The following is a 27,498-nucleotide window of genomic DNA, read 5'->3' as shown; positions in this document are numbered from 1 at the left end:
TTCTGCCTCGAGCTGCTGAACTTATAAAAATACATCAAAGAAATTATAAGATAACCAAAATTATTTTAAAAACCTAACTGCTCACTGGCTGCACTTAAACACAAGTTAAAAATCAAGACAATTTTGCTAAATAAAATCATCTTACCAAAAGCTGTGGCCACATTTCGTCATGTATGCTTCCTCAATCATATCAAAGCAGATAGGGCTAAAAAGAAAATAGAGAAGTCATTGATTTTTTTTTTTCAGTAGAGTGATTAGAAATTGGCAAGGCTGGTAACAATATCAATGAAATCATTTACTGATACACAGCTAAGTCTTCAAACATTCTATCAATAAGACAGAATTTCGGTAGAGATGAAGGTGCTTTAGGGGATTGGGGACAAAATGACAATTTGCTCAAGACAGCACTAAAAGTCATCAAGTTCTAAGATGAATTAAATGAGTAAATTAAAATGGCCCCAATACTTTAACTCACCCATAACTTTTAATAATGCAATGCAGTCACGAGAGCCCTTCAAGTTCTACCGTCTTTTTCAACTATCCCTATACTCAAAAACACCTAGGGCAAATGCTCTTTTATTTCCTATCTAAAAAACCTAGTTCCTTGATTGATAAATTTACAATTCCAGTACCAATAACTCTACTATCTAAGGAAGACGGTAAATTACAACTAATACCTAAAATAGTACAAATGGTATCCATTAAAATAATGACATATATTAACTCCTTTAATCTTTTCCACAACAAAGTGTTGATAGGTACATATTACTAGACTCATTTAGTAACTCAGAGGCACAAACATGTTAAAGTCATACATAGTTAGGAAGTAACACAACTGATTTTCAAATTTAGGTCCATGCTCTTAACCACCATTCTATACTTAATCCAGATATGGTAAGTTCAATACGAAGTCATACCACCATAGTTCTGGCCAACAAAGGGAAGTTAGTTATCAACCTCTGAGAGGCCACTATCCACCAGAAAAATACAAAGACTTAGAAAGAGATTTCCCTTTATTTTTCCTTCCTTTCATTCTGAAAACTCTGAACTCTCCAGAGGTACAAAAGTCATCTCCTTTTTTCTTTCTTTTTTTTTTTTAAGATTTATTTATTTTAGAGAGAGAGGGAGAGAGTGAGCACACTCTCGAAGAGTCAGGGGTAGGAGAGAATCCCAAAGCTGACTCCCTGCTGCTGAGTGCGGAGCCTGATGTGGGACTCAATCCCAGGACCCTGAGATCATGACCTGAGCAGAAATCAAGAGTGGGCTGCTTATGACATGATACTATATGTGGAAAACCCAAAAGACTCCACTCCAAAACTGCTAGAACTTGAACAGGAATTCAGCAAAGTGTCAGGATATAAAATCAATGCACAGAAATCAGTTGCATTTCTTTACACCAACAACAAGACAGAAGAAAGAGAAATTAAGGAGTCAATCCCATTTACAACTGCACCCAAAACCATAAGATACCTAGGAATAAACCAAAGAGGCAAAAAAACCAAAGAGGCAAAGAATCTATACTCAGAAAACTATAAAGCACTCTGAAAGAAACTGAGGAAGACACAAGAAAATGGAAAAATGTTCCATGTTCCAGGATTGGAAGAATAAATATTGTGAAAATGTCTATGCTACCTAAAGCAATCTACACATTTAATGCAATCACTATCAAAATCCCATCCATTTTTTTTTCAAAGAAATCGGACAATTAATCTTAAAATTTATATGGAACCAGAAAAGACCTCGAATGGCCAAAGGAATATTGAAAAAGCAAGCCAAAGGTGGTGGCATCACAATTCCGGACTTCAAGCTCTATTACAAAGCTGTCATCATCAAGACAGTATGGTACTGGCACAAAAACAGACACATAGATCAATGGAACAGAATAGAGAGCCCGGAAATAGACCCTCAACTCTACGGTCAACTAATCTTCGACAAAGCAGGAAAGAATGTCCAATGGAAAAAAGACAGCCTCTTCAACAAATGGTGTTGGGAAAATTGGATAGTCACATGCAGAAAAATGAAATTGGACCATTTCCATAAACCACACATGAAAACAGACTCAAAATGGATTGAAGGACCTCAATGTGAGAAAGGAATCCATCAAAATCCTTGAGGAGAACACAGACATCATCCTCTCCGACCTCAGCCACAGCAACGTCTTCCTAGGAACATCGCCAAAGGCAAGGGAAGCAAGGGCAAAAATGAACTACTGGGATTTCATCAAGATCAAAAGCTTTTGCACAGCAAAGGAGACAGTTAACAAAACCAAAAGACAAGTGACAGAATGGGAGAAGATATTTGCAAACGACACATCAGATAAAGGGCTAGTATCCAAAATCTATAAAGAGCTTAGCAAACTCAACACTCAAAGAACAAATAATCCAATCAAGAAATGGGAAGAAGACATGAACAGACATTTCTGCAAAGAAGACATCCAGATGGCCAACAGACACATGAAAAAGTGCTCCACATCACTCGGCATCAGGGAAATACAAATCAAAACCACAATGAGATACCACCTCACAATAGTCAGAATGGCTAAAATTAACAAGTCAGGAAATGGCAGATGCTGGCAAGGATGCGGAGAAAGGGGAACCCTCCTACACTGTTGGTAGGAATGCAAGCTGGTGCAACCACTCTGGAAAACAGCAGGGAGGTTCCTCAAAAATTCAAAATAGAGCTACCCTATGACCCAGCAATTGCACTACTGGGTATCTGCCCTAAAGATACAAACGTAATGATCCGAAGAGGCACGTGCTCCCGAATGTTTACAGCAGCAATGTCCACAATAGCCAAACTATGGAAAGAACCTAATGTCCATCAACAGATGAATGGATAAAGAAGATGTGGTATATATATATATATATATATATATATACACACACACACACACACACACACACACACACACACACGGGAATACTATGCAGCCATCAAAAGAAATGAAATGCTGCCATTTGCAATGACATGGATAGAACTAGAGGGTATTATGCTTAGCAAAATAAGTCAATCAGAGAAAGACAACTATCATATGCTCTCCCTGATATGAGGAAGTGGAGCTGCAACGTGGGGGGTTTGGTGGGTTGGAAAAGAATAAAGATGGGATCGGGAGGGAGACAAACCATAAGAGACTCTTAATCTCGAAGAACTAACTGAGGATTGCTGGGGGGGGGGGGTGTTGGGAAAGGGTGGTGTAGTTATGGACATTATGGGGGGTGGATGTGCTGTGGTGAGTGCTGTGAAATGTGTAAACCTGGCGATTCACACACCTGTACCCCTGGGGATAAAAATAAATTATATGTTTATAAAAAAATAAAAATAAAAATAAATGGGCTGTTTAACCAACTGAGCCACCCACACACCCAACAACAGCCATCTTCTAACCAAAAAGACAAAAAAATAAAAGCTAGGAAGACAGGATACTGGTTCCTTGATGACATCCTTAGGCAGTTGTATCAGCTATGGACTGCCTAACCCTGGAATTCACATTACATGAGCAAAGTAAATTCTCACTTGTTTAAAGCAGTATTCATCAAGTTTTCTGTTACTGGCATACATATCCAATCCTTACTGATGATACATGATACACTTAAATTATAAAATGAAAATTTACCTACTTCTTCAAGAAAAATGCCCTGGGCATAAATACTATCTCAGAATGTGAAATAATTTTTTAAAAAGTTATAAAATCCCAATGTCGCACAAGCTCAGAGTTTCACCACATACGGTGTTGGCTTAGACTGTGTTGGTTTTGTCAGCCTTTACTCTGTTGGATTGAGAAAAAAAGAGGTCTCCTCAATGTAGAGATTTGGTCATTTCTCTTCTGAAACAAAATCCATCTTACTCCTGCCTAATGGAGTTCAGAAAGCAAGGCTGGGGGCCCGTCCTAAGAGTGTGTGGATGTGCTGAGCTCTGTAGGCTTCTCTGTGATCCCAGACTGTGGTTTTAAGGTGCTGAAGAACAGATCTGGGAGGGACAGATTGTACTTCACAGGTACAGTTCGTCACTGGGTGCTCAGGCAGATGGTTTAAGACTTGGTTTAAGACTCAAAACCCAGAGTGGAAGCAACATTTACCCCCCCCCCCATTTTTTACAGATTTTATTTTTAGAACAGTTTTAGATTTGCAATGAAATTGAAACAAATATACAGAGGTTTCCCACATTATTTGCTGCACCAAACACATGCATGGCTTTTGCCATTATCAAAATCATTCACCAGGGGCGCCTGGGTGGCTCAGTGGGTTAAGCCGCTGCCTTCGGCTCAGGTCATGATCTCAGGGTCCTGGGATCGAGTCCCACATCGGGCTCTCTGCTCAGCGGGGAGCCGCTTCCCTCTCTCTCTCTGCCTGCCTCTCCGACTACTTGTGATTTCTCTCTGTCAAATAAATAAATAAAATCTTTAAAAAAAAAAAAAAAAAAAAAAAAAAAAAAAATCATTCACCAGAATGGTACACTATTTTTCCCCCAAGGATGAATTTACACTGACACACCACAATCACCAAATTCACAATTTACCTTAAGGTTCACTCTTCATGTTATACATTCTGTGGGTTTGAACAAAAGTACAGTGACATATATTCATCATTATAATCTAAAGATTATTTTTCACTGCCCTAAAAATCCTCTGTGCTCTGCTTACTCATCTCTCTCTCCTCACCCACAACCACTGATCTTTTTGTGTCTCCATAGTTTTGTCTATTCCAGAATGTGTAAGCATCCGAGGGCAGGCTTCTATGTATACATTAGCTTTCAACTCCTATGTGTACCAACAGGTACCAACAAAAATTGTATGGTATGTTTAGTCTTGTATGTTTATTTATGCTTCTCTAAAATACTTTTTTTTTTAAAGATTTTATTTATTTATTTGACAGACAGACAAGTAGGCAGAGAGGCAGGCAGAAAGAGAGGAAGGGAAGCAGGCTCTCTGCTGAGCATAGACCCCAATGCGGGACTTGATCCAAGGACCCAGGGATCATAACCTGAGGTGAAGGCAGAGGCTTTAACCACTGAGCCACCCAGGCGCCCCTAAAATACTCTTTTAGACCTAAACAACTCTTACCATAATCACTACTGTTTAAATGCACCTGCATAGATTTAAAATTGTCCTACAAAATTCTCATTCTTTGAAGCCTTTTCTGAATGATTTCTAAGTCACTGATACCTAGATTTTTCCAAACAACATTCTCTATTACTTTGGTGAGGTAACATTTATTAAGAGAATCCATGACAGGGACGCCTGGGTGGCTCAGTGGGTTAAGCCTCTCTGCCTTTGGCTCAGGGAATGATATCAGGGTCCTGGAATCAAGCCCCACATCGGGCTCTCTGCTCAGCAGGGAGCCTGCTTCCCCCACCTCTCTCTCTCTGCCTGCCTCCCCCTTTGTGATCTCTCTCTCTCTCTGTCAAATAAATAAATAAAATCTTTAGGAAAAAAAAGAGAGAGAGAGAGAATGCATGACAGAACTAAATGCTATTGGTAGTGGGATCTTAAACCAGGTTTACCTGTAGCCAGCAAACCTACATCTGACTCCAGCTTTAGGAATGTTGCTGAACATGTCTAATATACCTCATCCCAGAACCTCCTGCACTCTTCACACCCACATACAAATATTTAGTTCATAGGGAAGAAAACGATAATTCAAAATTGTCTCAGAGTCTTTCTTCCAATCTGCAGAAATCTATGTTCAAGTTTTGAGGCAGGCCTTTTCTGTGTTTACACACCTACATGAAGTGACTATACGAAACTACATCCAACTGCAAGCTAGCAAACAGGAATTTTTTAAAAATCCCATCTTCTATAAAACATCTAATTTTCAGGTATGTCAAAGTATAAAAGAAGAAAAAAAAGCTCAATTTAGAATCAAAGAACTAAGACAAAGTAAAACAAAGCAAGAGAGGAGCCTGAGATGGGGCAAAGAATAATGTAGAACACAATCAGCTCACTCTTCACTTTAAAAATTCGACTGCAACCAGACTCACCCTATTACTATATACACCTGGAAAATTAGAGAGGGTGGAGGGATAAATGAAAACCTGCTTTCAGACACTGGACACTAAACAGCACAGTACTGAGATCTTTGAGGGAAAGAATTCTAGAAATCCACACAGGGTTCCCAAATCTGTTGCTGAATACTAGTCATATGTGCCCAGGGCAAAAACTCTACAAGATCAGTTAAAAATGACCAGGAAGGTATAAAATGCAGGGCATTCAATAGAAAACCAGGAGAGTCATTAGTAGTGGAGCTAAACTAGATCTAGAAAAATTGCTCCTCCTCAGCCACCCTCAAAAAAAATTAAAAAAAAAACATTTATAACTGCACTGAACTTATAATTTTCTCAAAATAAAAGGTTTAATTACAAAAAACCTAACTTAGTTAAAAAATATAATACTCAAAAGGATCAAACTGATCTGCAAGGAACTTCACTTCCTGCTAAAACACAGCCCAATAGTCTGTAAAGGAAGAAAACAAAATCCAGCATTCAGTAAATGCAAGTTTATAGTGTCCACTACCCAATTAAAAAAATTACTAGCCATGTGAAATTGCAGGAAAATGTGACCCATAAATGGGAGGAAACTCAGTCAACAGGAACAAAAAGATAAACACTGAAATTAGCAGAAAAGATTTCAAAACATATATTACAAGTATGCTCAATGATTTACAGGACCATGAAAGTATAATGAGGAAAATAGAAGACATACAAAGAACCATTTAAAACTCTTAAGAGCTGGTGCTCGCTTCAGCAGCATATATAATAAAACTCTAAGAGCTGAAAAATACAGTACATGAAAATATAGCAAAAGACATGAACTTATAAGAGAAAGTAAAATGTAATTCCTAGAAATTTTAAAAAACACATCAAAAACAAAGCATTACTTCCATGGGCTCATCAATACATGAAACACAAGTTAAGGAAAGAAGTTGCAAATGTGAGGATAGGTCAACAGACATTATCTAAATTAAAACACACACCAAAAAGAGAGAGAGAGAGAGAGAAGACAAAGCATCTAAGAGTTCTTGTGAAGATATTTCCATACCCACCATCAAAAACTTAAGGCAAATATTATACTGCACAAACCTAAGCTTGCCAAAAGGTCTATCCATGTCATTTAAGTGCATTCAGAAACCAACATGACAGGGGCACCTGGGTGGCTAGTGGGTTAAAGCCTCTGCCTTTGGCTCAGGTCATGATCCCAGGGTCCTGGGATCGAGCCCCACATTGGGGGGAGGGGGTCTCTGCTGGGCAGGGAGCCTGCTCCCTCCTCTCTCTCTCTGCCTGCCTCTCTGCCTCCTTGTGATCTCTGTCAAATAAATAAATAAAATCTTAAAAAAAAAAAAAAAAGAAAAAGAAACCAACATGACAAAACAGATACAGAAAATTATTTTTTAAATACCACTATTTTGAATTAATAAAGGACAAATCTCAGTTAAGCAAGGGCCATATCACAATCAGTTTGAGTCTCAGAGTCCATATTTGTAATCCCCCTAACATTTGTATACATTGTACATTGTCTACTTCAAAAACAGCTTCCGAACTTACTGAACAGTACAAAGTATAATCTCAAAACACTTCAATAAAACAGTAAGTACCTTGTTCAATCCATATATATCTTGGTACAGACGCTAATTTCATTACACTGCAACAAACTGTTTCAACTGTCTCATGGTAGTTCTGGTTGTAACTAACCAAGTATTCAAATCTTTCAAAGGTTAAGTACTAAAAATAAAACATTACCAAGATCATCAGAGCAAGGTACAATCCAAAGTCATTCAGAAAAATAAAGAGTAGTTATATCTTATCTATACAAAACCAAAGAGGGATACCTGGGTGGCTCAGTAGGTTAAGTGTCTGCCTTCGGCCCAGGTCATGATCCCAGGGTACTGGTGTGAAGGGCTCTCTAGTTGGGCTCCCTGCTCAGCAGGGAGTCTGCTTGTCCCCCCCCACCTCCGGCCCTGTTCATGCGCACGCACTCTCTCTCTTTGTCTCTCTCTTTCTTAAATATATAAATAAATAAATAAATAAATAAATAAAATCTTTTAAAAAATAAAATAACATAAACAAGACCAAAGAACCACTTTGATATTTTGGCACCAAATGCCAAACCCTAACAATTACTAGACTCTTTTCAGTAATCTTATAATTTACAATATCTCAAAATGTTCAAAACTTGAAATTTCTCTAGCTTCCTCCTTCCCCTTACACCAAGTGCCATGCAAGCAACCCCAAGCCATCCTCCATTTTCAACTGGCCCCAAAGGATTTCCTTGAAAGACAAGGAAATGGGTGAAAAGAAAAAAATAAACCTCAAATCCTCCTTTTATGAAAACACTGATAACAATCTTCACAGGCAGCAGTTCAGTTCCAGCCTCTGCCCCATCATCACACTCCTTCCTACTTTCTTTTTTTTTTTTTTTAAGATTTTATTTGTTTATTTATTTGACAGAGAAAGAGAGAGAGAGAGATCACAAGTAGGCAGAGAGGCAGGTAATGGGCGGGGGTGGGGGGAGAAGACCCTCAGCCGAGCAGAGAGCTCAATGCAGGGGCCCAATCCAGGATCCTGAGACCATGACCAGAGCCAAAGGCAGAGGCTTAACCCACTGAGCCACCCAGGTGCCCCTCCTTCCTACTTTCATTTGATAAGATAAAATGTCCTAAAAATAAACTTAAGTCATTTTTCAAAAGTAGAGAGTAAATTTATCTGGTATTTTGTACAATGGTTTCTCCCTAAACTATCTCCCTTAAGACTTGTGTTTAACATTGTCTTAAGTCACATATTCCATAAATAAAGTCAGATAAAGTAAGGAAGAAAAGGAATAGAAGGCAAACTTCGTAGACTTTGTAATTTCACTGTAATTTGTAATTTAATAAGGGAATTTTTTTTAATGGAGGTAAAGGGCTCCTGGTTCGCTCAGTCAGAAGAGCACTCAACTCTTGATCTCAAGGTCATGAGTTTCAAGACCCACATTGCACATAGAGATCACTTAAGTGAATAAATAAATATATGAAAACTTGTAATTTTTTTTTTAAATAGGGGTACCTGCAGCAGCCCCGAAAGACTAAAACACCAGCTTCCAAACCTTTTTCTTCACTCTCAAAGATCCAAAAGAACTGTGATTTAAAAAAAAAAAAAATCCTTCAATAGCTTATTCAGTGATTACTGAGGTGTGTTTCCGGTGGGCCAAGGAAGATGCTATATACTAGGTAAGAAATTTATCTTTGTCAGGGAATACATAAGTAACTCAGGCAGTCAAGGGTCTGCCATCGGCTCAGATCATGACCCTGGGACCTGGGATTAAGCCCCGCATCGTTCCTGGCTCAGGGGAGAGTCTGCTTCTCCCTCTGCCACTTCACCCCACCTTGCACTCCTTCTCTAACAAATAAATAGATAAAATCTTAAATAACTAACTAAATAAATAAATAAATAAATAAATAGGGGAACCTGGGTGGCTCAGTCGTTTAGTGTCTGTCTTCGACTCAGGTCATGATCCCAGGATCCTGGGATTGAGCCCCGCATCGCATCGGAGCTTCTTGCTCAGTGGGAAGCCTGCTTCTCCCTCTCCCAGCCCCCGTGCTTCGCTCTCTAGCTATGTCTCTCTCTGCCAAATAAATAAAATCTTTAAAAAGGAGACAAGGGAGACTCAAAATAGCTATGTGCTAGCTTCAGGAACAGAAATTTTGAAAGAATAAGAGACTACAATGGACCAGCAAAGAAAGGACACCATGATTAATACAAGTAATAGTCATTAAAAGATAAGCAGGGGAAACAATCTCTGGTATTTATGGTAGGGAAAAAAAAAAAAAAAAAAAAGAGGTAGCTTAGATCAGGAAACCAAATATGGCCAAGAAATGTTACTACTTATTCCTCCAGCATGAAAATTACCCAATACACTCTCAATCTTGACCTAGATCCAGTTCTATTCACACATTCCAGGGTTCTTCTTTAAACAGAACATCAATTCTAACTATCATCGAAGGCTTAGAATTGGGAGAATTTTAATTAAGTTTATGTACATTTAAGAAAGGTGCAGCAATTAAGAAAATCATCTCATGGGCGCCTGGGTGGCTCAGTGAGTTAAGCCGCTGCCTTCGGCTCAGGTCATGATCTCAGGGTCCTGGGATCAAGTCCCACATCGGGCTCTCTGCTCAGCGGGGAGCCTGCTTCCTCCTCTCTCTGCCTGCCTCTCTGCCTATTTGTGATCTCTCTCTGTCAAATAAATAAATAAAAATCTTTAAAAAAAAAAATCATCTCATGGCAAACACCAGGACTAGGCCTCAAAGGACCTACAGGGTTGGATTCAAGATGGATCTACAGACTTCAGCACAGCAGTATGGAATACAGGTCTTGCTAGTGTTCTACCATTAATGTGACTTAACTTCTTTTTTCTGCTTCTCAAGGATATCAACTTACAATATACAGTCTTTCCAATACCAATGCTACAAGGACGTTAATTAAAATAGTCCAATTTGGGTGTTTATTTATTTCAAATTCCTAAGACAGAAAATGTAATTGGTCCAAAACTATCTCTTCAAACCAATTCCAAGATGATGTAATTACTAAATTTTAGTCACACTTCAGAAAAGCACCCATCACAGGTCAATCAATGAGAAGACATCAAGTTCACACAAAAGAAAAACACAGATCCCTACATGAGCGGTCACAGAAACAGAAATTTCTATTATAAGGAAGGAGGGATAGGGAGGTTACAGAAACAGAAATTTCTATTATAAGGAAGGAGGGATAGGGAGGTTCCATAGATCATATGTGTCATTAGATGACACCCTTGTCCCATTATCCAGGGTTTGTAAAAGCAATCTCTAAACTGCATGGAAGACGGGTCCTTTGTATCCCTATATGGAATTTCTAAAGTAACTTTCTTTAAAAGGTGTTTTAGTGGTTAAAGGGATGCCTGGATGGTTTAGTTGGTTAAGGGTCTGATTTCAATTCAGGTCATGATCTCAGGGTCCTGGGATGGAGCCCCACATCCTTATCCTTGGGCTCCACACTGAGCAAGGAATCTGCTTATCCCTCTCCGTCTCCCCCTCTTAGTGATCCATCTCTCTCTCAAATAAATAAAATCTTTAAAAAAGAATTGTTTTAGGGGCATATGGCTAATTAAATGACTGCCTTCAGCTCAGGTCATGATCTGAGTGCTGGAATAGAGGCCACATTGGCTCCCTGCTCAGTGGGGAGCCTGCTTCTCCCTCTCCCTCAGCCTGCTGCTCCCCCTGCTTGTGCTGTCAAATAAATAAATAAAATCTTTAAAAAAAAAAAGTTTAAAAAATTGTTTTAGTGATTAACTTTTATTTTATAAATACAGTACTGAATATAAAGTATAATCCCAATTTGCCTTCTGTTCTTGAACTAAAAACCCAAACACTGTAATATAAATAACACATACCTCTACAGAGAACACATTCAACCAAAATGTGAAAGAAAATCTGGACCATGTCTTTGGTCTAAGAAATATACTACTAGTATACTTAGTATACTTAGTATACAGAAGTATAGAGAAGTATACTATTAATTGACCCAAGTTTATTACTGAGAATCAAAACACCACCTTTAAAAAGTAATAATAGCCAATAAGTCCATAAAAAGATGTTCAACATCACTAGTCAATACAGGAAAATAAATCAAAGCCACAATGAGATATTGTACATGCACTATACTGACTATAATTTAAAAAAAAAAGAAAAAGGCGCCTGGGTGGCTCAGCAGTTAAGTGTCTGCCTTTGGCTCAGGTCATGATCCCAGGGTCCCAGGATGGAGCCCCACATCAGGCTCCCTGCTCAGCGGGAATCCTGCTTCTCCATCTCACACTCCTCTTGCTTGTGTTCCCTCTCACACTGCCTCTCTCTCTCTGTCCAATAAATAAAATCTTAAGAAAAAAAATGTTGATGTGGATGCAGAGAAATTTAAATCCTTGCACACAACTGGCAGGAATATAAAATAGTGCAGCCTCTGGAAAAAACAGTTTGGCAGTCAAAAGGTTAAATACAGAATTACCATATGAGTTTAGCCAATTACACTCCTAGGTAAATACTACAAAGCCTGGAGAACATTATATTCAAACAAAAACTTCTACACAAATGTTTATAAGAACATTATTCATAATAAGTAAAAAATGGAAACAACCCAAATGTCCATCATCTCATGAGTGGATAAAAGAAACATGGTCGGGGCACCTGGGTGGCTCAGTGGGTTAAGGCCTCTGCTTTCGGCTCAGGTCATGATCCCAGCGTCTTGGGATCGAGCCCCGCATTGGGCTCTCTGCTCGGCAGGGAGCCTGCTTCCTCCTCTCTCTCTGCCTGCCTCTCTGCATACTTGTGATCTCTGTCTATCAAATGAATAAATAAAATATTTTTTTTAAAAATTTAAAAAAAAATAAAAAAAAAGAAGCATGGTCGATCACTATAATGGAGTATTATTCAGCCATAAAAAGTGATACACAGATTAACCTTAAAAACATTATGCTAAGTGAAATAAGCCAGACACAAAATACCCTATATTGTATGATTCCACTTACATGAAATGTCCAGAATAGGCAAATCTATAGAGTCAGAGAGCAAATTAGGGGTTGCCAAGGAAGAAAAGGACAGTGACTATTTAATGAGAATACAGTTTTCTCTTGGAGTGATGAACATGTTCTGGAATAGATAGTGGTGATGGTTGTACAATACTGGCAATGTACTAAAAAACACTGAATTGGTTTGAATGGTGAATTTTAAAATTCACCATAAAGTGGTGAATTTCATGAGGTAAGAAATCTACCCTAATTTTTTAATATAAGGAATAGAGAAAGGGCGTGGAAATACAAATACAAATACAAAGTCTACAGAATGAAAGCAGACTATTGCAAAATTCTTACATTGTATATGAAATGATGTAACATTATTTGAAGGCAGAGCATGAAAAGTTAAAAATGAGTATTGTAAACCCTAAAGAACTCCCTGGCCAAACACACACACACTCTCACCCTACACAACTATCACCAGTAAGTCAATAGTGGAAATAAAATAGAAATCTTAAAAATATCCAATTAATCCAAAAGAAGGAAAAATAAAAAAGAGATAAAAACCAAATGGAAAAGAAAAATAGAAAACAAAGAGCAAGCAAGACATACACATAAACCCAAAAACATCATAACAATGTTAAAATATAAACAATTTAGGGGTACATGGATGGCTCCGTCAGTTAAGCATCCAACTCTTAATTTCACTCTCTCTCTCTCTCTCAAATAAATCTTTATTTATTTTTTTTATTTGAGAGAGACAGGTCATGCAGGGGGAGGGGCAGAGGGAGATGCAAAGGGAGGGACAGTGGAAGGGGCAGAGGGAGAAGTCCCCCCTGAGCAGGGAGCCCAATGCAGAACTCAATCCCAGGACCCCAGGATCATGACCTGAGCAGACATCAGGTGCTTAACTGACGGAGTCACCCAGGCACCCCAGTAAATAAATCTTTAAAATATTACACACACACAACACACACACACAGCCTAACCAATCCATTTAATAGGCAAACCATCTAATTAAATTAAAAGGAAGCTATCTATAAGAAACTTCTTTTTTTTTTTTTTTGAAATTTTATTATTTGACAGAGTGATACAGCAAGAGAGGAAAAACAAGCAGGTAGAGTGAAAGAGGGAGAAGCAGACTCCCCACAGAGCAGGAAGCCCAATGCAAGGCTCGATCCCAGGACACCAGGATCTTGACCCAAGCCGAAAACAGATGCTCAACAACTGAGCCACTCAGGCACCCCAAGAAACCTACTTTAATTAAAACAGATATAAAAAAGTGAAGGACGACAAAAAAAAAAAAAAAAAAGCCAAGTGAATACTTACAAAAAGAAAGGTGGAAAGGCTATATTAACATCAGACTAATTAGATTTTACAAAAATATTACCAGGAATAAAGAGAGACATTTAAAATAGTAAATCAATTTACCACCTCTAAATGTGTGTGCCCTACTAAATAAACTTCAAATACACAAAGTAAAAGCTGACAAAGATAATGAAGACACAGCCAAATCCACAATTATGGTTGGAATGGTTAAAGATTTTAACATGCTTCTTTCAGGAATTAGTAAAACAGGTATATAGAAAATTAATAGAGCACATAGAATGTAATACCATCCTGACTATTTGACATTTATAGAATATTCCAAACAACACAGAGCAAAATACTAATTTTTTTCAAGTGCATATAGAACATTAACAAAGATAAAGCTTACGGTAGACCACTAAACAAGTCTCAATAAATTTAAAAGGACTGAATTCAGGGGCAATCGGGTGGCTGAGATGGTTAACCCACTGCCTTCAGCTCAGGTCACAATCTCCAGGTCCTGGGATCAATTGAGCCCCACATTGGGCTCCCAGCTCAAGGGGAAGTCTGTTTCTCCCTCTCCCTCTACCTCTCCCCCTGCTTATTCTCTCTCTCTGTCTCTCTTCTGAAAAAAAGGAGTGACTTCATACAAATCATATTCCCTGAACAAAGCTGAAGTATATTAAAAATCAGTAACACAATATCCAGAAAATTCTGAGAAATTAAACAACGTATTTCTAAATAACCCACAGTTCAAACAAGAAATCACAATGGAAATTATAAAGTATCTGAAGTGAATGAAAATTAAAAGACACTACTAATGTGAGGATTAGAAAAGAAGGCCAAATCAATTATCTAAGCTTCCATATTCAGAAATGAAAAAAGAGATGAAATTCAAAATAGAAGCAAAGAAATAATAAAAATGAACCTGAAAATTAGTAAAATAGGAAATGGACAAACTATATAGAAAATCAAAATATCAAAACAATCTGAAAGGATTAGTAAAACTGATAACCCTCTAAACTGTTCAAGAAAAAAAGAGAAAACACAAATTTCCACTATCAGGAATGAAAGAAGCAGCAACCCTTCCAATTCCATAAGCATTAAGAGTATAAGAAAATACTATGAACTTTATGTTGTAAATTCAATAACTTGTGTGAAATGGACAAATCCCTTAGCAGACAAACTACCAAACCTTACTCAAGAAATAAAGAACAGGAATAGCCCTTTATCTATTAAAGAAACTATAGTAAATAAAACCCTCCCACAAAAACTTTGGCTTCACTGGTGAATTCTACCAAACACTTAAGGAAGAAACATATTAATTCCATACAAACTCATTCAGAAAATAAAAGAGAGAACATTTATCATTCCCTCTTTAGAAAGGGGATACCAGCATTACCCTGTGTGACGGGCTGAACTGTGTTTCCCCCAAATTCCTATGTTGAAATCCTAGCCCTCCAGTACCTCCAATTGTGATTATATTTGGAAATTGGGCCTTAGAGGTAAACATATTGGGCCCTAGTCCAATGACTTGTGTCCTTATAAGAAGAAATTAGAATACAGACAACACAAAGATCACAACGTGACCATGTGAAGACACATCAAGAAAGTGGTCAAGCCAAGGAGGAACACAAACCTGTCGATACCTTGACCTTGGACTACTAACCTCTAAAACTATAAGAAAACAAATTTCTGTTACTTAAGCTACTCAGTCTGCTCATTACGGTATGGTAAACCTAGCACTAATACACCTGATACCAAAACCAAACCATACACACACACACACATACACACACACACTATATATATACACATATATATACACATACATACATATATATAAGTATATATATGTACACACACATACATGTATTTTTTATAAGAAAACCATACACCAGTATTACTCATGAATATATAAAACAATCCCTTTAAAAAATTAATGAATGGGGCATAAAAAAGGAAGTAAAACTTTCTTGATTTGCAGATGACATGATTATATTCTCAGAAAACTCCATAGATCTACCAAAAAACCATTAAAACAAGTAAATTCAACAATCACAGGATACAAGGTCAAACTACAAAAGTAAGTTTTATTTCTACACATTATCAACAATTAGAAATTGAAATTAAAATAATATTTACATCATCAAAAACATGAAATACTTAGGATTAAGTTTAACAAAATACGTGCAAGTTCCAAACACTGAAAAACTACAAAATTATAAAACACTACTAAGAGAAATTAAAGACCTAAATAATAGAAGAAATATACTATTGTCATGGTTCAGAGATTCAGTATCATTAAGATAATCTATCTTCCCAAATTGAGTCATAGAGTCGAAGTAACTCGAATTAAAATCCTAGCATGCTGTTTTGAAGAAATTGATAAGTTAATTCTAAAATCCATGAGGAAATGCAAAGGATCTAAATAACCAAAATGACTTTGAAATACAGGAACAAAGTTACACTATCTGGTATCAAGATTTACTAAAATGATACAGTAATCAGGATACTGTGGTATTTGCATAAGGATAAACATACAGATCAAGAGAAAAAGACTCCAGAAAAAAACCTTATACACAAATGGCTAATTAATTTTTAAGAAAAGTTTCAAGAAAATTCCATGAGCAAAGATGGCTTTTTCAACAAATGGGTGCCACAATCAGTGGTTATCTAGGGAGGAAAGGAAAAATCTTCAACCCTTACCACACACAGTATATAAAAACTAACATGAAAGAATCATTTATATATCCATGAGAAAACTAAAGAAATATATAAGACATCTATAGGAAATACAAAAGAATATATAAGAAATTTATATAAATATATATAAGAAATATATAAGAAATAAATATAAATAATAAATATAAGAATATGTGAAATCTAGAATATATATTATATTATATATTATATATAATAAATAAGAAATATGTAAGAAAATCTTTTGACTTCACGCTAGGCAACAAATTCTTGGATAGAACAGAGAAGTCATAAACCATAAAAGGAACAAATGATAGACTAGACTTCAAACTTAAGACACTTGCACATCGGGGCGCCTGGGTGGCTCAGTGGGTTAAGCCGCTGCCTTCGGCTCAGGTCATGATCTCAGGGTCCTGGGATCGAGTCCCGCATCGGGCTCTCTGCTCGGCAGGGAGCCTGCTTCCCTCTCTCTCTCTCTCTGCCTGCCTCTCCATCTACTTGTGATTTCTCTCTGTCAAATAAATAAATAAAATCTTTAAAAAAAAAAAAAAAAAGACACTTGCACATCAAAAGACACTGTTAAAAAACAAAAAGGTAAGCAACAGACTGAGAGAAAACATCACAATATATAGGACTGACAAAATACTTGTATACGGCATATATAAAGAACCCTCACAATTCAAGACAAGAGAAAAATGAGCAAAAGATTAGAACACTTTATAAAAAAGAGATGCACATGAGAAAATTAGCACATGGAAATATGTTCAATGTCATCAGTCATTAAGGCAATCCAAATTATAGTGAAAAACTACTACACACCCAGTAGAATAAAATTTGAGACTTTGAAAAAAACTGAAATACCAAATGTTGACAAGAATATGGAACTGGAACTCTTCTACATTCCTGATAGAACTGCAAAATGATAGGGCGCCTGAGTGGCTCAGCTGGTTAAGCATCTGCAGTCTGCTCAGGTCATGATCCCAGGGTCCTGGGATGGAGTCCTGCATTGGACTCCCTGCTCAGGGGGGAGTCTCCCTCTGTCCCTCCCTCTGCCCCTCCCCCTGCTCGCTCACGCTCTCTCTTTCTCTCTCTCTATCCCCCTCTCTTGCTCTCACTCTTTCAAATAAAATCTTTTCAAAAAAGAAATTCCTTATTTAAAAAATGAAATGCAAAATGATAATGATACAGCCACTTTTAAGAACAATTTTGTAATGTATTATAAAGTTAAACATATACTTGGCCATACAACCCAGCCAATACACGCCTAAATATTTACCCAAGAGATATGAAGGTATGTTTACATGAATACCTGAATGTAAATGTTTTCAACTTTCTTCACATTGTCAAAAACTAGAAACAAAAAAACTCATGTTATATCCATGTGATGGAATACTACTCATCAATTAAAAAAGAGAAAAATTAGTGGAATATTCAATATCAAATCTGAAAAACATTATGCCAAATAAAAACAGACACAAAAGATTACCTACTGAATGACTCCCTTAATAAAAAATCCCAGGAAAGGGATGCCCGGGTGGCTCAGTAATTAAGTGCCTTAACTCAGTAGGTTAACTCAGTAGGTTAAGTAGGTTAAGTGCTCAGTAGTTTAAGTGCTTTGACTCAGGTCATAATCCTGGGGCCCTAGGATTGAGTCCCAAATCAGGCTCCCTGCTCAGCAGGGAGTCTACTTCTCCCTATCCTTATGCCCCTCCCCTGCACCCACCCACCTCCACTCATCCACATCTGCCTGTGTTCTCTAATAAACAAATAAAATCTTTTTTTTAAAAAATCCTAGGAAAAGCAAAACTATAGCACTAGAAAAATCACTGGTTGCCTGGTGCCAAAGTAAGGATAGCAGGGTATAAAGTGTAGGCAAAAGTGAACTTTCTAGAGTGATGGGGAAAATGTTCTAGATCTTAATTAGGATGCTGGTTACACAAATGTATTCATTTTTCAAAACTCACTGAATTGAGCTATGCAATTAAAAACAATGATTTCTGGGGCACCTGGTTGGCTCAGTCAGTTAAGCACCTGCCTTTGGCTCAGGTAATGATCTTGGGGTCGTGGGATAGAGCCCCAAGTCAGGTTTCCTGCTCATCAGGGAGCCTGCTTCTGCCTCTTCCTCTGTCTCCCCACCCCAACCCCCGCTGTTGCTCTCTCTCAAATAAATAAAATCTTCCTCTCTACCTTCATTTCCTCATCTATAAAATGGAAATGATAAAAGTATCTGTATCAAACAATTATCATGAAGATTGAAAAGCTAATGTTAAACCATCAGAATAGTGCCTGGCAAATAATAACATCTTATAGTAGAGCATGTATTTTACTAGGAGTATGTATATCAAGCCAATAGGTTAGTACAGCACATTCACTTTGGAGTGAACATGGCATTTATTGAGTTTCAAGTATCTAAAAGAGTCCCAAGAATAGTTATCTGTAATTTTCACTTAACCCACTTTGTCTCATTACCTCTATTAAAGCCAAAATGCCCATCCTTGAACTAATACTGAGGCCAGAGAATTCTAATACATGACTTGGTCCTGGTATCACGTGTTCCAACTCTGAATTTGGGGAAGAGCTCCCACACCAAATCACACAGACCAGGAAGAGAGGAGGATGGACTTCCATTAGTTAATACCAGAATTACAACAAACAAGAAATCAGACCACCTATTACAACCCACCTTCCTCTCTATGTAGAAATAGAGACAAAATCAGTTCATGAAACTTAATTATGAAAAATGAAAGAGTAATTAACTTATATATGAAGATATGAAGAGAAAACATGTTACTCTCAATGAAACATTAGTTGAGATGGTAGGAACCTACACACCTAGCACCTGCCACATACATACATACATAAATAAATAAAGAGGGCGAAGTGAAGAACAAAGATGAAGAGACACCACATATAAAAACAAGAATTTAAGAAGCATTTTATTTTGTACAATACAAACCTTAACAGGAAAAAAAAAAAAGACTAATTGCACTGTTAAAGCCTTCCTCCGAAGCTACAGAAGCTTTAAGAAAAGGGTTGCAGGCTAAAATAATTATTTATTTAAAACAGAAAGAAAACAACAGTAACAATATACACATGCAAGGAGAAAAAAATGAGCAACAAGGTTTAAGGCTTTAGTTACTTTAATCAGTAACAATTTTTTTTAAGGGCATCTAGCTGGCTGGCACAGTCAGTAGAGCAATGACTCTTGATCTTGGGGTTGTGGATTCGAGCCTCACGTTGGATGTAGAGATTACTTAAAAATATATATTTTTTTAAGTTTTTAAATTAAAAAATAGCTATTTTTAGAATATAACCAAATAAGTAATGTTGGCTTATTATCTGGAAAGGTTTCTAAAAGGAAGGGGAAGCTACTAATCAATACAGTCTTTAATAATGAACTATTACTGCCTAGTACCTTCCTCTCAATTTACAGACCAGAATTCAAATTGATAGTCTTTCATATCCTGCTTCATAATCTTCACTTTCATTCACTCTACCACTTGATTCACCTAAGTCTGCTGACAAGGATGCTGATAATCCATCATCTGATAGCCAGAAAGACCATAATGAACTACTATGATTTTATATCATTTCCCACAGAGTATCTTTTGCCATTGTTATCCAAATGATGCGCGCATTATAAAGCAAAAGATTCATCAGGTTTCAGTTTTGCAGATTCAAGGAAGTTCTCACCTGATGTTACTACAATAATAACATAATGAATTCTAAAGTTTATTTCAGTAGTTTAATATTACACTTTAAAAGCTCTTTAAGTTAGAGTTAGTCCTATTTATAAGCTCACTGTGGTTTCAAAAGTCCATCTAAATTTTCCACTTACTTTTCACAAGGAAAATTATATATCATAAATCAGTGACTTTCAAATTTTTTTCAGCATGATACCCTATAAGATATACATCGTATGTAAGTATGTAATAACCAAAAGTGCAAACAAAGTTATCTTTATCATGACAAGTTATGTGACATCTCCTATCTTACCTCACTTTTTGGTAGTTTGAAAAACACAGTAGCAACAATGATCAACAGGTTTCATCTTTAGTGCTAAATGTGGTTAATAGGTAATGGCTTCCTAGAATGTTATGCTGAGGATTACGAGACATGTGAATTCAGAAAAGTTGCCATGCTACTAAGAGAAGCAACAACGCCAGGATATGATACCATAATTACATGACTAAAAGTCTCACTTCACATTAAATCCTGAGCTTCTTCAGGACAGTCTATTATTAATAGGATGACACAAGAGAGGCAGTCACATATTTATGAAACAGCAGATCTATCTAATGTAGATCCTATCTATTCTGTATCAGGTAGGTGATCAGAATTAATCTTCCCATAAGGGGCAATCTACTTGAAAATACTTATTTCCACCTCAGAATAACTGAGACTTGCAGGACAGAAAAGGTAATTTCAGGTAGCTGGAAAAGCTAATGCAGAGGCAGTAGTAATGTGCTAGAAGAAAGATGTCATTTTAGACTCATAGTTTAGTTAAATGAACACGTAAGAAAAATAAGAAAAATCTAACAAAAACTGACTTTGAATTTCAAAGATTTATTCAACCTCAAACTAAATACCACTCTCCCCTGTACTACAAATTTTCCAACTATAAAACACCGTTAGAATTATCTGCAACTTGGGGTGCCTGGGTTGCTCAGTGGGTTAAAGCCTTTGCCTTCAGCTTGGGTCATGATCCCAGGGTCTCTGCTCCACGGTCCAGGGTCTCTCTGCATCAGGCTCTCTGCTTAGCGGGAGCCTGCTTCCCTTCCTCTCTCTCTACCTGGCTCTTTGCCTACTAATGATCTCTGTCTGTCAAATAAATAAAATCTTTAAAAATACACATATATAAAGAAGAATTATCCGCAACTTGATAATACGTGGTATGAAACAAATAGTTAAGTGAAAACCATAAATCCCCAAAATGTTCATCAATTCAGCAATTAAATATAAACTTACTTTCAAATACGACATAAGTCAAGAGAGGCCAATGTGTGTTACTGAAAATCAGGCATTTGACTTTAAGTCAACTGTTCTCAAAAAAGGGTAAAAGGCATGTCACTACCACCTGGAAAGCTTTTCCTAACTACACTGTCATTCTGCCCTCCAATTCTGGTCCCTCCTCTTGATGTGGGCAAGCAAACAGGCACGAGAATGGACAGGTTAGGGATAAAAACATTTCTCTCATGAGATTATTAAACAGTTGTTTCTCTCCAACCTACCACACTGTCAAATGAATAAATGAATAATGAATGAAATGAATAAATGAATAAATTAAATCCTTTAAAAAAAAAAAAAGGACCACTAAGCTAAATACATGTGCTTATAAATTTTCTAATTTCATACAAATAAAGGACTAAGCTGAGAACTGGGAGATCTGGGTTCTCATTTTCCCCCATATCTGTCCAAACTAAAACAAAGTTACTTCTTTGTGCCTCAATGGGAATGTATTACATCAAAACTAGAAGTTATACATAACTTCCTGGAATTGTTCTTAAGGATAAAATCTTTAAAATGTGATGAATAAGGATTTATCATCATTATTCAAACTTTACCTTCACTTAGGTATAAAAGCACTGTCTGACCCTGAAGCATACAAAACAAGACCAACCACCCAGAGCTAATTAGAAATGAGAAAGAGTGGGAAGCCTGGGTGGCTCCCTCGTCAAGGGTCTGCCTTCAGCTCAGGTCATGATCCCAGGGTCCTGGGATTGAGCTCCACATCAGGCTCCCTGCTCCTTGGGAAGACTGCTTCTCCCTCTGCTTATATGCCCTCTCTCGCTGTCTCTCTCTCTGTCAAATAAATAAAATCTTAAAAAAAAATGAAAAGGATTACTTGGGCCTTGACTAATCCCTATCTTCAACCCCAAAAGCTTGGCCAAAGCAAATCTAGCTTGAGAATTGGGAAAACAGATTCCCATTAATGAATTCTTCTGAATATTCAACCTCACCAGAAAAAGAAATTATGGACTAATGAGATTTTTAGAAAGTGAAGCATTCACAATTTTTAACTGAAGACTTTCACTGGGCATTTCCAGGTTAGGAATTGGGACAATACACTGCAATTTTTAAAAATCAGTCTACGGCCATACCACCCTGAATACACCCAATCTCTTCTGAAATTGTTAAAAATTAGGTGACAGACAAAAATTTTAATAATCTTACCACCACCACCACCCCTCCTCAGAGGAGGAAAAAAATTAGTTTCCGCAGCTTATATGACTCTATGGCTTTCCAATTTCCTACAAAATGGCCAATAGTAATGCAACTCATATGGTTCCTGGCAGACAGTGTGTACCAAATAAGTATCTGTTGAATGAATGATTGACTCCTTTATTTCTCACATCTTCTACACCATGTCAGTATACCTGTATGAATGCTGGCATATGTTTTCTTTGAGCCTATTAAAAATTAAAATGCAGGGCACCTGGGTGGCTCAGGTCATGATCCCAGGGTCTTGGGATTGAGCCCCGCCCCCCAGCATCAGGCTCTCTGCACAGCAGGGAGCCTGCTTTCCCCCTCCCCCTCTACCTGCCTCTCTGCCTGCTTGTGATCTCTCTGTCAAATAAATAAATAAAATCTTTTTTAAAAATAAATAAATAAAAATTAAAATGTAAATGGTGGCTAGAAAGACAAATTCTAAAAACTCTCATTTTGTTTCATCAGCTTCTACTTCATCATATGGTACTGTAGTGGATATGAACACCAACAACTCTTAGACCCACCGATAAGTTGGTTAAATTATTTATAAATAACAAACACAATTATAGCCAAGTTTTAAGGCAAAATTAATTAACTGAGTCCAGAATAATTTAAGACCAAAGCAAAAATATGAACGAAGATATTTTTACTGCAAGAACTAGAAATTCCTATAGTGCCAGCTTCTAGCCCTATCTTAATGATGCCAAGTCACATCATCTTCAACACTGAAGTAAATCAACTTCCCCTATAATGACAGTGCAGGCCAACTTCCTATTAATATCCTATCAACCATTTCCTCTAAAGGAAAAGCAAAAAACCCTACCAGTTCTCACTTAGCTAAAAAGCAATTCCTTTCTCATAACCCTACCATTTGGATTGGGTTCTGGATACAAAAAAAATTAAAAATCCCAAAACACTTTCAGCAAAACAATCAACTCCATCTTTCACTTAATATGGATAACCCATCTATGCCAAATACCAGAACTGAATACTACTGTGTATCACTGAAGATGCCAACTAGGATGACAAAATGTCTAATATCCGGGCGTTTCTCAAATCAGAAGTTCCAGTGCACTATAGACTGTTACACAAATGTCAGTTACATCTGAGACATGGATAATGTTTTAATAAATGTGGCTCCCTCTTTCAAGGCATTCAAGGACAAGTGGAATATTTTGTAAACAGATTTTATGGCTACAGTAGCCTCAACAGCAGATTTAAAAGTGTCCTACCCTTTGAAGTGGGAGGATAGTTTTACACACACACACACACACACACACACACACACGCGCGCGAGGGGATACAGACATGAAATACTACTTCTCCTTAAAGTATCCATTCCCACGTCTAGAGCACCATTTACCCATACTTTCAACAAGCAAATTATGACCAACTCCATCCCTCAGCATCCCAGGAAGCTTAATCCTCTCCTTGGGTCCTTTTACAAGTTTAATTCACTTCAACAAGCAATCCGGACCGATAGGGTGCCTAATTCACCAGTCAGAAAATTCAAGAGCCAACTTTCTCCTTTTATGCACAACCACTTATCTGATCTTCTTTCTCGCCCCCTCTTCATCACCCCCTCAACTCCCCTTCCTCGCCACCAGCACCCTTGCCTCGGGATTCCAACATTCCCCCATTCTCACCCCCATCAACCCCCAGCCTGAAGGTCTGCAGACACCGCCACCGCACCAACCAGACCCGGACCCCACCAGCCCAAACACGACAAACTCCTCATTCAGGGAAGGGGAGGGCGATGCTCTTCAAACTCACCACACGAAGTCGTTGCTTTTGTCCTCGTAGGAATTGATGAGCCCGTTGCACAGGGGGGCGAGCAGAGGTCTCTTCCTGCTGCCGCTGCCGAGGCTGGAGCTGCTCCCTCCCACGCCGGCGCTGGGCCTGGCCGCGCAGCTGAGCCGAGACAGGCCCGCGGACACCGCCCCGCCGCCGCTGCCGGACACGGCGGCCGCCACCAGCACAGGCCGCGCCGGGCCCCCGAGGCCGCCCGAACCCGCGGCCTGGGCCGCTCCGCCGGACGCCGCCGCCGCCGCCGCCGCGGAAGGGGGCGACGGGGAAGAGGACAAGGACGAGGAGGCGGAAGTCACCGAGGAGGCCGCCGAGGAGCCAGGGCTGGTCCCGGCGGAGCCCGACCCGGCCTGGCGGCTCCCAGACATCGTGCTCCCCCACCTCCGGCCGGGCGCTCGGAGAGGGACCGCGACCGCGACCCGCCGCCTCCCTTCCCTCAGCCTCAGTGCATCCTGAGGCCGCGCGCCGCGCCGGGAGGTGGGGCTGAGGAACAATAAAGTTGATTTTTTTAAGGCGAGCCCACAGCAGCGTCCGACGGGAGGGGCGGAGGAAACTAAGAAAGCGGAGGGGAAACCACTACCGCTGCCGAGGCCGCCACCGCCGCGGGCCCCGCCGCAGCCAACCGGGGCGCGCGGAGGGCCGGCCGTGCGCGCACGCGAGCGGCGGAAGGGGCGGGAGCGGCGGCGGAGACAACTTCGCGGGCTGCCGGGACGCGCACCGCGCGCCCCCGGTGGCGGCCTAGTAACGTCGGCCGCGCTCGTCCACAGCTGTTGTCGCTCGTGACGTACGGGGCGGGGCGGGGCAGGTTGTGCTACGGGTGAAAAGGCTACAAAGAGGGGAATGAATGATAGGGTGGTGCAATGGTTTGGGAGCTGGGGGAAAGAACGGAGTGCCGGCGGGAGGACTGCGCACGCGCGCTGGGCTTCGACCCTCGCGGCTGCCCCGGGTCTCCTGTCCACGCTCCGAGCGTCGCGGGCGCGGAGTCGCCGCATCACGCCTGCGTGGGGGCGAGCTGCATTCCTGAACGTGGAGAGGGAGCGGTCGCTGTCGCTGTCGCTATCGCCTAGGGTCTGGTGGTGTGACCTACTGGCAGGTGCTTCTGAGCTGCCGTTTGAAGGCTCTGCAGACCAGGACGGGAGGAAAAAACCCAGGAGCTCAGAGCTGTTGAAAAGAGCACTGGACTGAGAGTCAAAAAGTCTGGGCTCTGCTGTTAAACCATTCCACAGTATTGTGAGGACTAAATTAAAATGAAGTTGGTGAACGGTGCTTTGTAGATTCCGAACATTGTAGCAGATGTTACCAATTTGATTGGTTTGACCATGCTGTCTTGTATCTTGAAAAATTATTTACCAAATTAAGCATAACAATAATGGGAAAACAAATTATATTTAATCTCAACACAGCTTAGAACCTCGATGTAATGTGGATCTGATACATTTCTAGCACAAAACAAGGAAACCTGGCAGTTAATACCGCCCCCCCCCAAAAAGTGCAATTTCTGGTAGTTTTTTGGAATATCAAAAATTGAATACAGATTTTCATTTTCCGTTTTAAGGATCCTCAAGATTCCGGGGGATATAAATTAGAAACAACAGGGTAATTTTCGGTGCCCTTTCCAGCTCTGTCATCCTGTGGTTCCTAGAGGGAAAGATCCCAGATTTAATTCTGTCCTGTGAGTTGAAGACCTTTCCCTAGGAACCTTTATCCATGCTGAAGGGACAGAACCAGGGAAGGGCCTAGATGAAGGCCCAGCAAAAAGACGTAGCCTTTCCTCTGAGCAGTGTTCCATCAAAAGGCTGTCTTCCTCAACTTTGACTTTACCGCTTACCTTCCTATTACCAGCTCACGTTTCTGCTCAGAATATGATATAGGAATGAGCTTATCAGATCTCCAAGAATCACCCTCTTTGTGTGAACACTGCATTACCTAAACACTTACTTAACGTCACTTTCAAGACCCATCTGAAATATGAAGCCTTAAGGACACCTCAGCGGAGATATTTACATTCCACTTGGTGCTCCTAGGGTTTGTTGTTGTTGTTGTTGTTGTTGTTTTTGCACTTATAATATTATTATTTTCCTGGTTTATATGTGATTCTCCTCTGCTAGCTTATTAGCTTCAGCTTTGTATTCCCAACATATAATATACCTATGATAGGTGCTTATTAAATATTTCTTGGGCGCCTGGGTGCTTCAGTGGGTTAAGCCGCGCCTTCGGCTCAGGTCATGATCTCAAGGTCCTGGGATCGAGTCCCGCATCAGGCTCTCTGCTCAGCAGGGAGCCTGCTTCCTCCTCTCTCTCTCTGCCTGCCTCTCTGACTACTTGTGATCTCTCTCTGTCAAATAAATAAATAAAATCTTTAAAAAAATATATTTCTTGGCTAACGAATAAAGCAGTTGGTCTCATTTTTATTTTAATTATTTGCTTATGGTCCATTTTTCCAACTAAATTGTAAGCTTTATCAAAGACAGGACCATATTTGTTCTCATTGGGAAGTCAATAATTTCTTGATGAAGGAATGCATTAATAAGTAAGTGTAAAGAATCTGACGAATATTTATCAAGTACTTAGTATACATAGACCTACACTGGGCAAGGAAGAGATAAAGAAGTTTATAAAACATTGTTCCTGCACTCAAGAAGCTTAAGGAATAATTGAAGAACTGGAAAAATGAATACAAAGATAAGTAACACGACCAAAGAACACATACTAGGTGTTTAATGAGTGAAGTAGAGAAACACCATAAGAGCAGAAACAAGAGCACTTGCTAAGGGCCAGCTGTGTGTGGCACTCAGGAATGTTTACATCAAATTCAGATACCTGTTTTATAGGGCGGGAATCTTATTCAGCAAAAATTCATCTGGGGACCAGACTGTGAAAGCCTCAAATCCACTTCAGGAAATAACCTACAGGCAATTGGAAACAATGAAAGCATTGCAAGGAGGTAAAATATATTCAAAGTG

The 27,498-nt window shown here is 39.0% G+C and overlaps 1 protein-coding gene across 2 annotated transcripts in view; it reads right to left on the bottom strand.

The window, feature by feature from the left end:
- The window catches only part of COP1 (COP1 E3 ubiquitin ligase), a 245,375-nt gene extending 220,186 nt beyond the window's left edge, over positions 1-25,189 (bottom strand). For both annotated transcript variants that reach the window (XM_082703978.1, XM_082703979.1), the window contains exons 1-2: positions 24,503-25,189; positions 146-205 (exon numbers count right to left, since the gene is read on the bottom strand). In XM_082703978.1, coding sequence (XP_082560104.1) covers positions 146-205; positions 24,503-24,903 — 461 coding nt within the window. In that variant the 5' untranslated portion in view covers positions 24,904-25,189. The remainder of the gene's footprint in view (positions 1-145; positions 206-24,502) is intronic.
- Positions 25,190-27,498: the final 2,309 nt, after the last annotated feature.

The sequence above is a fragment of the Mustela nivalis genome (genome assembly GCF_964662115.1).
Source record: "Mustela nivalis genome assembly, chromosome: 16".
Lineage (NCBI taxonomy): Eukaryota > Metazoa > Chordata > Mammalia > Carnivora > Mustelidae > Mustela > Mustela nivalis.
Note: the sequence above shows the minus strand (reverse complement) of the source record. Positions and strands in the feature narration are given on the sequence as shown.